At 31.9% G+C, this 14,023-nt stretch overlaps 1 protein-coding gene across 2 annotated transcripts in view; it reads left to right on the top strand.

Annotated features, from left to right (window-relative positions):
- Positions 1–14,023, top strand: part of LOC141455639 (uncharacterized) — a 56,855-nt gene that overhangs the window by 31,768 nt on the left and 11,064 nt on the right. Inside the window, exons 1-2 of one of the 2 annotated variants that reach the window (XM_074130859.1) lie at positions 4,730–4,850; positions 8,863–9,010. In XM_074130859.1, coding sequence (XP_073986960.1) covers positions 4,760–4,850; positions 8,863–9,010 — 239 coding nt within the window. In that variant the 5' untranslated portion in view covers positions 4,730–4,759. Of the gene's footprint in view, positions 1–4,729; positions 4,851–8,862; positions 9,011–14,023 lie in introns of those variants that run through there. The other variant, XM_074130858.1, reaches the window with a different exon arrangement.

Genomic DNA, 14,023 nt, shown 5'->3' with positions numbered 1-14,023 from the left:
AAAAAAGTCTTTTTCTTTCACGACAACGCACCAGCTCACACCTCAGCAGTTGTGGTCGCAAAATTAATGGAAATAGGGTTCCAACTCGTTTCACATACCCCCTATTCTCCAGACTTGGCTCCCTCGGACTATTATTTGTTCCCCAATATGAAGAAATGGCTGGCGGGAAAAAGATTTTATTCAAACGAGGAGGTGATTGCAGAAACGAATGGCTATTTTTCAGACTTGGACAAATCCTATTATTCGGAAGGGATCAACAAGCTAGAGCAGCGTTGGACGAAGTGTATAAGCCTAAAAGGGAGACTATGTTGAAAAATAAAAAAGGTTTACCCCAAAAAATTAAGTAGTTTTTATTTTTGCACGGACTTTTCAAACGACCCTCGTAATAACAGAATGTCGTTCGAGTTTTTCACGCAGACTGTTCAGGGCGGTTAAATAATGTTATATTATAAAGTTTTATTTATTTATTTAATACTAACAAATTGAAACTAGTAACTGTAACTTCGCAAATTAATAAATAATAAAAGTTAACAAATTTTATTAATAATTTATATTAGATGTTATGGATTAAGGAAAACATTAAAAACCATTAATTAAGTGAATCAATATAAGGAGTGGGGTGGTCCACATTATTTAGAAGCGAAAAACGTAGAAGGTTCAAATTTAACCCTCAACTGGTATCGTCGGGTCAAATTTGACCCGCGCGTTTTTCTTTTGTGTGGCATTTTGTAGGAATTAACTACAAACATCTCCCCTTCTCTGAATTCTCCTCCTTCATCCTCACCAACAATCGACCATACAAATCAGTCGTTCTTGAGCAATGCAAGTAAATAAAATATAGGTTTGGGTCAAATTTGACTCGATTATACCACTTACGTTATAACGTTTTTCTTAATAATTATTTATTTTTATGTTTTGGTGTTTGTTTTCTGTACTATTTTTTAATATTATTCTATATTATTAAATATTATATATTAAACATTACATAATATTTAATATTGTTGCTGATAACTGGTTCTCTTCAGTTAACCTGGTCGATGGATGTATTGGGAAAGCTAAATTTGACTTACTCGGGGACATTACGAAAAAAATAAAAAAGAAAACCCCTCTTATATAATTCCAAATAAAGAAAACTACCGTCGGAACTTCATTGTTTGTTTTTACTGGCGACAAAACGTTGGTTTTTTGTACCAAAACCAAACTAGTATGTTATACTCGCATCATGATAATTCGGTACTTGCAGAATTATTGAAAAAAAATATTTTTTTTCTTTAGGACTTTTCTTTTCTTGGAATGAACATCTAACTTTAAGAAAATAACGTTTTTCAGTAAATATTATTTTTTTGTTCTCCTTTTTTTGTAACTTAAAAAAAATGCAACTTTTGCATTTTTAACTTTTTTTTTTTGGTTTTTCTTAATCTTATGATACAAATTTAACAAAATATTCATAATTTTCGTTTGCTAACTAAATTTTCTAAGAAAAACTAAATCGACTTTAATTATATCAATGACCTTTTAAAAGTAATGTGCATTTAAAGTTACGGGTCAAAGCTGACCCGACGATACCAGTTGAAGTTGAGATTTTGAGGATACCAGTTAAGGGTTAATATTTAATTCAGCGCAGGAATAAGGTTTTGAACAAATTTACCAACCGGATGTGTCACTTTCTGATTTGACTAAATAATTTTATTTAATTTATTCATTTTTCATGTTTTTTGTTTTTGTAAATTAATTTGCACAATACGTGAGGTATGTGTCCTTTCTAAATGGCACTGTCCATCCGTTCAAAGTAGCAAAAGAAAATGTAAAAAAAAAAAAAAACCGGCTTCATAGCTAATTATTACACTTCCGAAATTGCCCAATAATTACGACAAAAAGTTTGAAGTAACACGAAAGCTTGCATGTTTGCGCACCTTCGTTCGCACGGATCCATTCATCAATGGAAGAAGACAATGTAATGCTACTGTTTCCTTATTATAAAATCTTTCCTTTACCACATTTTTACATGTGTGGGTGCTAGATAATGAAGTTCGTCTATTCTATTCTATGTTTTTCTACATATTGTTGAAGTTATTGTTAAAGTTAGGAAGGTGTGAGAAATATGACACTGTCTTATTTGAAATTTGAAAGTAGATTCGTATTTATATTAATAGATCTGACAAAACAATCTAATGCTTCTTTTCACTCTCTTAGTTCTAACCTTAATGTAGATCAGCCTAGTAACCTTATTTGATAAAATTCAAATAAAGTAACTTAACATAAACCACCCAAAAAGAGATATTAATCCTTTTTTTACTGTAACAATTAAATATATCTCACAATTAATTTGCTTTCTCTACAGAAGAGCGATTTGATTTAGTGATTACGAGAGTAAATGAAAGGAGCCAAGTTTTATTTGACAGAAAAATGTTAATAATTAAGTTTGTGCCATCATCACCATCCATGGAACATATGTTTTGAAGTTAGATACGATTAAAAAAAAAAAATATTACTTTATTAATATTCAAGGAAGTCTAATTTCTTTATAAACAATAAACAGATTTCGGATGAAGGTTTGGTTCCGAATATATGCTGAGAAATTGCATTCCTTTCAGTTAGCTGCCATTACTGCATTTTCCAATTAGTAATCTTGCACTTATCATCCGTTTCTATTCCAGCACATGAATTAAGCAATAATAGGTTTTTAAGGGAAGGGATTAACACAGTTGTTAGTGCACTATAATCCCACACACTAATCTCGTGCTTAAATTCAGGCACGAAACCCGTAGATATCTTTTTACGTACAGCAAATCGTCCGATCAGAGTAGCAAGAAAACAGCCCCAGAGGCCGGTAACGCACCGAGAAAGCTCTGGGCGCCAATGATGGATGTTGTCTTCTATTTCTAACCAAGAATTGTCTTAATGAACTTATTACAGCCCAACATTTTATTTTTAATAAAATTTTATTTAATTATAAATAGAGTTGTATTCAGCTAACTTGGCGATATTAATTTCTTATCTGTAACGTTAATGTCTGGATCACACATTTATTTTCTTGAAGAAAGAACGAAGGGTATAACTATTTATTTACATAACTCGTTTAATACTGGAAATATTAACAACAAATAAGCAGCGTCATTCATTGAAGTAACAGGACTTAATTCTAAAACAATTACGTATTAAGTATTTATTTATGTGCATTTTCTTCGCCTTGTATTCTTTGAGAATGGAGGACAATTATGAGAAAATCATAAAGAATTAATAAAATATTAAAAACTTGGTGAGTTATAATTATTTTACATTATTTATGAGTACACTGCATTCTATTAATGAAAATTCTAATGTTCAGTACTGTGAAATAGGTTGGCTGACTCTTGTGTGTAATGGAGATTTTCCACTTCATCAAGCTAAAAAAATGATTAAAACAATAATTTAAATATTGAACAGGGATGAATGATGTGATTTTTAAGCAATAGGGTTCTTTATCAAGATATGTAACCTTAGTATTGTTATAGTTATCGTGCTGAAAACATCAGAGGTATTTAATTTATGTTGGGTACAACAGAACTTTGGTTCTGTTCTGATTGTTTTGTCATAGTGCAGTTTAACTATTTGCGTGATCCTCCGATAAGTAGATAGATAGATAGATAGATAAACTTCTGTATTTGATGTTATTAACATATTACAGGGGATCTGAAAAGTACAATAATTTTAAATAACCACTGTTATATAGTAATAAAATAATTAAACAAAATTAAACTTTTCTTTGTAAACAGAAAATAAAAAATAATAATAATCATACTGATATAACATTTTTAGCTGCAATAAATTCTATTTCTATTTCTTTATTCATCCTTCACAAATGATCTTAGCTTTAAAGACTCTATTACATAATAGTAGATCTGATTTAGGCGGTCATATGTGTTTATTTTTAGTATGTTTATTAGCTGGGACTCTTTTTGAAGAAACTCTCCCAGGTAGTGTCTTCTCATCGGTGAATACAGCGGACAGACTAGGAGAAAGTGCTCCAGGGTTTCATTTCTATTTAAATTGCACATTGTACAGATTGAATTGTTATCTATGTGGTAATAACCATTTCTAGATCTGATTCTCAATGCCTTGCAACTCGATACTCGAATCTGGCTCACCACTCTGAGTTTGTCTAAAGCGCAAGTATAGTAAATATAATCCTCATTTAGACCTAATAAACTTATATCTCTATACAAGCGACTATAGCCAGAATGAACAGCCCTATCGACATCGAGCGAAAGAACATGGTTAGTCCACTTTTCGATCAAATCTGGTACCCTCTGTTTTAAGCACCTCTCATTATCACAAAGAACGAAGTCAGATTCGCCAATAACAGCAAGCCATTGCTGCAATTGGGAGAACCAATTCCACTCAACTTTGTTACCCGCTTGTTGACTCAAACCCCTCATTCTACATAACGCAAGTTTAGGCAATCGGTTGTCACTCATGTTCATGATGCGCAACCAGTAACCCAGGATCCTCTTAAACACCTGTACACTTGATGCCAACCTGCCAGATTCAAGCCTCACCATCCAGTCTGGAGTGTTCTTTGGCCAACACATCAGCTTTTTCATAAACCTGAGCTGCACCCTTTCAACAACATACAAGTATCTGTTTGCCCAATCCTCCGATAAGTATCAATACCCATGCCGCTTTTAATAAGTCTTTCCACAGCTCTTTCTGACATTTTCCTTCAGTGTGGCTACGTTGGGTTTTGTTTTTTGTTTTTTGCTCAGGTGGCAATTTTTATATGAAGTATATGAATTGGTTTAGACTAGGGATCATCGGTGAGCAAAAAGATGTTAGTGATGCAGATCAATCGCTCGATAAGCTGTCACCAGGTAATTTTGTTTTCAATTTTTTTCAACACCCTAAAAATATCACTTAAAACTTGTTTCTTTAAACTAAACATTCTTTTTGAATTTATTAAAATGAAGAAAAATTATTAAGTTAATCTTACTTTTTCTTTAAAGCTTATGCCTGATTTGTGTTAACTCCTGAAGTTAGGCTAGAAACCAGTTTAATCTTGTTGATTAAGTTGGATAGGAACAACATTCATCTAAAAAGACAGCTGGAACCTCTTGCGTAGACTCTGCCAGGAGGAGAATGAAATGACTTCTTATTTCTTAAATCACTGTTTGATTAAGTTTGCCCTTAAGATTTTAATTTCCAGGAGTCTTTTTACAGCCTCTCACTGTCTTTAACAAGAGAACCAAAAAGAAGACTAGCACCGTGAAAAAAGAAAAAGTAGCACCGTGAGCCAATGACCTCCGTTGTTGACGTGCCTTAAAATAAATAATGACAACAATGGAAAATTAGAAATAAAAATCAGGAACAGTTTAAAAAAGAAAAGAGGAGACAGGGTCAAGTGCAGATAGTGACAACCAGCGCGGCACAGCCAGTCTCCGACATTCACTGGTACAGAAGAGTCAGTGGTAGGAGATTCCTGGCTGTGTCACGGAAGCGATGCACCGGGTACTTTCACACTCTGTCACGTTCATCCAACTCCACTATAATCACACACTGACATGCCAAATAATACCGCTCTCCACTATTATTAACTAGTGTTTCCAATATGCATGAGTGCAGGATGTATGTGCGTAATGCATTAATTAAAAATAAGATTTCTATGTAACGTTTTAAATTAGATTAAAATAAGTAACAGTAATAAGGAAAAAAATAGTTTATATGCTAATCAGGATTCGGATCGCTCTACTCCATTAAAGATTCTTCCGTTATACTGGACCTTTACTATAGTATTATATAACTTGAGTTATTCGCTTATTACACCGTTCATAACTAAATGATACACTATTTTAGTAACATTCAAAAGTAATTGTACGCAACAGAACCAAATAACTAAATTATTGGGTAAAAATTAATGATTAATCGTATCTTCTTCCTAACAACTGCGGTCAGAAACCCTAAAGTAAGGCAGGACCCCATATTAATCTAGTGACTGGCCTTCTTAAAGAAACGGTAGGTTCAAAAAAAAAAGGATGAGGTTATTTAACGCGCAAACCTTCATGTAAAACGGCTTATCATAGTTTTTTTGGTTGCATGGTCATCGCCGAGGGCGTGGAGAAATTGTGCTGCCAATATCTTAGCATGAGTTGTACCTATAGATATATATAGGAGATCAGTAGATCTTCAATAAGAAGCGATCTCAAAGATTTATGAAATAGAAGAGATATCCTAACAATTTTTAAGAAATAGAAAAAGGAAATCTTTATCTTCTAGCACCTTGTAGATTCTGGGAATATACAGCTCAGACAACTAGCTGGATTTAGATCTAGATTCAGGTTACTCAACCATATTTACAGAAGGAAGCAAACCGATCGGGCATATGAGATATAGTAGTATTCCAGAATAGCCAGTTTAAACATAGCGAACAGTTAAGATTGAACGCTAACTGCTTAGTCAGATTAAAACACTCACTGTTGACAAGGAAGACAAGTGGTGTAAGCAGAGCTTGCAAAGGGAAAAATGTTATCTCTTTTTCATATAATTTTTTTCCTAAAATATTAAGTAAGTACAATACTTTTAAAATGAGCTTATTGAAGTTGCTTTAGCTTTAGTAGTTTGAGAAATATAGACAACTGTTTGCTAAAAAGTTGTCAATACCTTGAAAAAACATAAAATTAAAAATATTTATAAAACGGAGCAGAATATCTTTTTTTTGCAAATGATGCTTCCCGAAGTAACGGTAGTCTTATGCTGAACACCCTGTTTAACAGAGGCTAATAATTGACCTCCAGTTTTAAATAATAAAAAAGATGTATACTATTGTTTTTGTTTTGTTTTTTTGTTGACATATCATGTAATAAAATATTTTGATTTCCATATAAAGTTGTTCTTAACATTTATTTCAAAGTGATTGTAAACTGACTTGTTTTTTTCCTTATAAAGTCAGCATGTTAAAAATAAACATAAAACTTCTACTTATGTAACGTGTTTGTTTTTTGTTAGCGATGCCTTTTCAGATAAATTTTTTAGGTTACTGAGTTTTTCGGTATTTCCTCCACAAGGTTACTTCGAATTTTCTTAAAGCTGGTTTTCTTTAACCGCTCACTTTTAAACTTTTTTTTTTAAGAGAATAAATCAAAAACTTATTAGTGTTCAGTGAACACTAAAAGTGTGGATACTATTTAGAAAAAGGTGGATTGAAGCGTTGACAAATTAGTGAAGTTTGATTTAAAATAAAAGGAGACTGCCGTTTTATTTGGAAAAGCACCTTATTTGGACGCCGAGGACTAAAAGTCCCTGGATTCTTTCTAAGTTGAAAGAAGAGGGTCAATGGTTAGCAAAGACTTAAATATAAACTGAACTACAAATTTACAGTTTTGATCCATCATAAAAGGTTGTCATCTTTCATTCAGATCAAATGATTGAATTTTTTTAAATTCTAATAAAAGAAAACTCTTATATCGGATAAAATCATAACTATAGTCCAGCTTACGTTCAATAAACTAAAAAAATCTAGTGTATACGAGAATTTAGCAAGAAATCAGAGCAGTAGTTCCACAATATTTTAAAATTAAAGAATCTATAGAAACACTTTTGGATAATACGAATTTTATTTTATAATTAAAGTTCACTTTAGCTTTTACTTTATTTGTGGCATCAAGGAACAAATTGATTTATTTGCATGTGCATCTAAATGGTTATTCACAGGGAAATGTAAAAATTATTAAAAATTATTAGGAGGCTATCTACCGGCACTTATCTAAAACTATACTTCTATTTGGAACGAAAATGAAGTAATTCAGCTAGTAAATTTTTATTAAATAAAATTGAATAGCTCCCCTAAACGTATTTAATAGCAGTTCTATTCATCAAATATGTGGGGCTATTCGGAGTTACAGTTACATTTCAAACGGTACCTGATGTCCACACTCTCTTCTTTATTTGATTACCATACATCTGAATATTTTCTTCTGTTCAAGTAGCTATGTTTTCTTTATTACAAGGGAATAAACACTTATTAACGTTCCGCATCGAAACTTAAAGAGGAATTTTTATGACTGCTTTGTTTTTTCTAACTCTTGAATGTTACTGAGGTGCATTTACTTCATTTACCGCATATATCCCGTTAGAATTTTTACTGTTTATGTAACTTATATAACTCTAGATACAATATTTACCGCAATTAAAAAAAATAAATTTGAATATTAAAAATAAAAGTTTGTAGTCTCTAGTGCAGAATAAAGAATTATTAAGTTTAAATTTGAGCTTTACTGGATAATATTAGTTATTTTTAAGGATTACCAGAAAAATTTGTATGTTGCCTAGCAAAAACTTGTTTTAAAATGGCAAAAATAATTGCTTGGCAGTATGGCATTCGTTATGAGCATGAAGAATCGGCGCTACTGCCTCCGGGTCTCCCACGTTTGCCATTAATTTTCTCAGCGTCGCAGTCACCTAGTGAACTTTCCTGCTGCCAGAACGTCAGTTTGGTGTTCCAAGTATACCCTCATCTACTTAACCGAGCTCTGCTGGCTATCTACTTATTTTTCATTTTCAAAGTAATGGAAAACCATCTTCTGGTAAGCAGAACCACTACTGTCTTTTCAGTTTTAAAGACAGTTTTTAGAGACTCGCGCCATGCTCCTCTAGTCAGGCAGTCTCGCACTTGTTTCAGTCTTAATTTCCTCAGCATCCCACATCCTATAATTCTTTTGCTGGAACGTCCGTCCTCTGTTATTCACAAATTCTTGAGGGAAGTAAAATTTAGCACCTATATGAATAAACATTTCCTCTTAATAAATCATTTTAAAAAAAATCCATTATTTTTGTTATAATTTTTGCTGCTCTTCTCTGGCAAAATTTGTAAAGTTTATTTTTATATTCCAGAAGATGGAAACGGTCCCATCTATGGCAGCTTAATAGAGACTTCAAAACTGAAGAGTGATGGAGATGTTTACGATAAGGATCGTGATGACAAATCCTGTATTTACAACAGTCTTCCTTCCACACCGACGCAATGCCCTTCCTGCCTCAGGTAATTATATTTCAATTCCTTTGCTTAAGATGATATAAGTTTTAAGATATTTTTCTCTCATTTGCTTCTATTTGTTCTTAATTAAAAATGCCTGTGAAGTCAGCTCATTCTTTGCTATACTGTGAAAAATAAAATAAAAAAGGTCTTGCACAATACTTGCTCTTGTAAGAAGTAAGAAAGTATAGGTAAAAAATTATTAGAAATCAAGCTTGCACAGTATTCTGTTTCTATATGTTTTCAAATTATCATTTACAACAGAAGTATAATTTTTTTGCCAAAAGTTAAAAAAATAAACTGTAAGGAAGAAAGATTACTGACGATTTATCATAATTATATTATTTATTTTTCCGACCTAGTTTTCGACCTAGTAACAATATAAACTTCAGGACTCATGCTTATTAACAATTATGACATATTCTTTAGTATTTCTAGCATCAAAGGTTGGTGTGTTTTCCTGAATGCTTAAGTATTCATTGAATTTTAAGTAAAAAAATATTCTATATGTAGAATAAAAATATTATTAATAATAATAATAATAATAATAATAAATAAGGGAAGGGATTAGCAATGCGGTTAGCTAATATTCCAAAATATAATTCATCAACTATTTAATCAAAATCTGATGTAGGTTAAAATGCAGAATTGATTTAAAATTAACCAAAAGACCTTGGAAGAGATAAATGTCATTATTTTACTTCTGTAATTATTATTTTATTTAGAACAACTTTCAATGAAGTATTTCACCATACTAATTTGATCTTGTGTTCAGAAATGCAGGTGTAATTGATGTTTATATGTAAGCCAACTCTTCATTTTGTGAACTTTCTATTTATAAAAACACTTCGAGCATAATTTTACACATTTTATTTATTTATTTCTAGGGGGCCACAATAATTGAAGAGAAATCCACTTTTGAAACAGAGATAATTAAAGGAGAATTACATTTCAAATGGTTATTGCAACAAATATGTAAAATTCCATTAAACCAATGTTTAATATTTACTTCAAAGAGAGTTTCAAACAATTGTCGAATTCTGTGTAGATATATTTTTAGCTGGTTGTTATCGCAAATTTATAATGGCAGATAGATTCAAGAAGAAAGTAATAATGCTAAATTTTATTTAAATTATTTTATTAAACATAATTTACACCAGTATTCTTAATAAATTTGAATGTTTCATCAGCATTAGCTCATGCGAAGTGAAACTAATGAGAAATTACAAGATTTCACCCACACTTTTAAGAAATTTTTGAAAACTGCCGGAAATATAAATAAATAAATAGTAGTATAGATAAAAATGTACAGGGCAGTCTAACAAAAATAGTGAAAAAGTAGAAATAACTAATAATCCAGGATTAAACTCCTGACCATGCACTCCGAGAGTTTATAATCAAATTCACAAAAGAAAGAACTGAGTTCAGGGAAGAAACGTATTCTGAACATGCGCTTTCGCAGATCCCTTATTTGGAATGCTGAAAGTATATGACATACTATTTAAAAATGCAATAACCTTTTCTTTACCTTCAAATTGCACATTGAGCGAATCTCTGATTGCCTCTTATTTCTTACAACGTATGCAATATAATTAAAAAAAATTGCCCTTTCAGCTTAAAAACTATCAAAGATCCTTCAATGAAAGAGCGGACTGGGCTTTTCAATCAAAAGAAAAGTATTTTAAGGTAATTAATAAGTTTCATTTTTTACAGCAAAAACTTTGCTGAAATTAGCTGTTATTACACTCCTCATCGCTCAGGCTTCTAGCAACTCGACGCTTTTTCTGTTGTCTAGCAATATTGACTCCAAAGTTGCACACTCTCAGCAAAGAACGAAACTAGATTAAATTCCTTCTATTAATAACTTCTATCTTTAGTATTGTCAGGCGTGACCAAGAAACATGCAGAATTTACAAGAATTAATTGAAATTTAACTTTAGCGCTTACGCCTCCAACAGGTCTACGTACATCAGAGACTAAACAATATTTTTTTCTAAGTCAGAACTTCTTAAAGCTTTCATCAATAGAGGTGGAAACAAGAGGTTTTCAAATCTGGCATAAATTCATAATAGGTAATGTCTTCATAGTTCAAAAAAAAAAAAAAAGAAAAAAAAAAGGCATTTAACGATTTCCAAAGTAAGTAGAAAATAAACTACTTTTTGAAAATATTCAAAAATAACTCTTGGGATTGTTCACTTTTTGAGTAATTTTGGTTTTTCTGTAAACTTCAAGTGTTCATTACTTAGACCTAGATTAATAACTTTTACTTCAATCATCGTTCCAGAAAAATTTGTTTTACCTCGAAGAGGCTTTCCTATAAAGTGTTATCTCTGTGTTATGTAAAGGTATACGAACTGTGTAAAATGGTGGCTTTATGACCTATAAAGGTCAAAATTATAAGATTTAATGAAATTTTTGATTAAGAACCTTGAGAAATACAGTAAGAGATAGTCGTGTGCGTGTACACCAGAGGACAAGGAATGTTTAATCTTACTACAGTGCATTCCTTGCTGAACAGAAGGCAAGAGAATACAAAACAGTTGAATAACCGAACTCACAATCTTATTAAAATATTAATTATTCGAATAATGGTCGATTTTGTAAATGAACACCCTATCTCATTCTAATTTCTAACCTAGGTAGGCATGAAGGGGAAAACACCATTTCCATTTACTTCTTGATTGAAGTTTTCAACTTGATACGGCCGGTAAAGACCTTACAAGTTCCATTTGAGGTAATAGATGGTTGATGACCTCTTATTCAATTATAGTTACATGTTGGAATGTATTTCATGTGAAAGCAATTGGCTAACGAGTAATTTAAATACTTTGTGATGCCAGACATCGCAACTACGTTAATTTGTATGCGCGTATTTGCAATTATTTGGCGAGATGCCATTCTTCTTGGCTAAGTTTCTACTTTCTTTATAATAGTGAAATTTGTGCGTTCATAATAGGATAGGTAAAGGATTAGCTGAGTTTGTGAAGTAGTGGACTACGAAAAACCGGAGGTTCCGTGGTTCAATTGCTGGTGCACTGCCCTTAGGATTTTTTCTTCTTCTTAGCAGCCACATTCTGGTGATAATGGTGTTGTCTGTTGCAACAGTATCTGTTGGACAGTGAGCTTTCCGAGGCTTGGCAATAAATATATACAACTCAAACTAAGATTCCTTAAGACAGGCGAAGGATTCATTCGTGTCAAGATATGGCAATGTAGGAGTATTTTTTTATATTCAGACGTGGAATTGGCTAAGAGAAGCCGTTCAGCCGCGGAATGGATCACATTTGTATGAAAATTAATCTTTTAATTAAATTTGTAGAATTAGAATTAGAATTTATTTGCTTTTTCAAAATACAAGATTTTATAAGAGCAGGAGCTCACCAAAAAATATCTTTTTTATACATAGTATTGAATGTAACAAAACACAATAAATATAGAAATACAAATTAAATTAAACTTGTACATATATAAAAAGTATTCGCTTGTCCTGAGCAACTTTTAACAATTCTGTTTAAGGAGGATCATTTTCATTCTGTTTAAATGTGGAGGATTAAGATTTTTGCTAAAATCCAGTTTAAAACCAAATATTTTATGTGTATAAAATAAAATGATTACTTAGCCTGCGAATTATCGTTTCCAGATATCTCTAAAGATTTCATTATTTTGTCGACACCTTGAATAAAAAAATAATGGCGGATATGCTTACTGGTTTATTTGGGGGTTTGTTATATAATCTCTTATGGAGAATGTTTTCGACAGTTTGAGGTGTTAGTGTTTTTTTTAAACTATTTGAGATGGTCTTACGTAGAGAACTTCAAGATGATTCTGAAGAATCTAAAACTGTCCCCCACGAATTTAAGGTTTGTAAATCTGGCCTAACTTTGGAATTTTCACCCAATAGACGTTACAAAATAATAAAAGACACTCAATTTATATTTTAGTAATAAAAAATAATTACTAAGATAGTGGAGATAATCTAAAACAGTTAATTGCAGATTATGCAATAGCAATAATTTTTAACGTTTGCTTTAACAATATCTAATTGAAATTCTCTTAAAAAAAGACAAATTTTTAGAAAGTGAATATCTTGAATCTTTATTTCTTGACCTATTTATAAATATTTATTTCGTGTTAATTTTTGTTTAGTTTTATTTCAGAAGACAGTTAGGTCACTTCCCATTAAATGTAAAGCCGTTTCGATAAAATCAGTTAAGTGATTAAGCCTGATTTAATTTGTTTCTTCATTCTAGTTAAGTTGATCAGTAGAACAAGTTTTGATCTGATATTAGCAACTGCTAGTTCAAGTTTTCTCTGAATTTAGCAAATGCTAAATAATTTATGCGGATATCAATTGTTAATAAACTTTTTTTATTATCTTTTTTAAGAAGTTAGTTCTTTCATTTCATGGGAAAGATGTAGCTGGTCAGACTTCAGTGATCTTGAACCCGGGCGGGTACTTCGGCCTGACAATCCCGGACACTTGCAATATAAACAGGGCCTGCAGGGGGAATTTTTGGAAACATTTCAAATTAAATATTTACAGAATGGTTTGGCTTTTCATAGACTACATCAGAATATTTTTTTCTTGATCTAGGACATTGTATAGAGTTTGTTCGAATCAGAAAAGAACGCTTCCTACGCCATACAGGTAAGAGGCCAAATAGCGGTCTAGTAGTAATTTTGGGATAGTCTTAAATTCAAAAACAGACTCTACCCATTACACTAAAGTTAAGACCGGACTAACCAATTCTTAGACCGCTCAATCATCTAATTATCCGTCGGACATCTCTGAAACCTCATTGCTCTAGACTCTTGTAAAATACACTTATACTAAGACCATTTGCAATGACAAGATTGCTCTGTATAAATAGGAGAAAGAATAAATAAGCTCCTGGTTTCCCATAGTAATATGCATGGGAGCACCCAATTTATAATGGAACAAACAAAGCCACAAGGAAGTACCACATTAAAAGACTTCATGGACAGGACGACACACATTTTGTGTAGAGGTCGGACAAC

This window comes from Rhodnius prolixus, unplaced genomic scaffold, assembly GCF_049639745.1.
Source record: "Rhodnius prolixus isolate KJV_2025 unplaced genomic scaffold, Rpr scaffold_4, whole genome shotgun sequence".
Classification (NCBI taxonomy): Eukaryota; Metazoa; Arthropoda; class Insecta; order Hemiptera; family Reduviidae; genus Rhodnius; species Rhodnius prolixus.
Note: the sequence above shows the minus strand (reverse complement) of the source record. Positions and strands in the feature narration are given on the sequence as shown.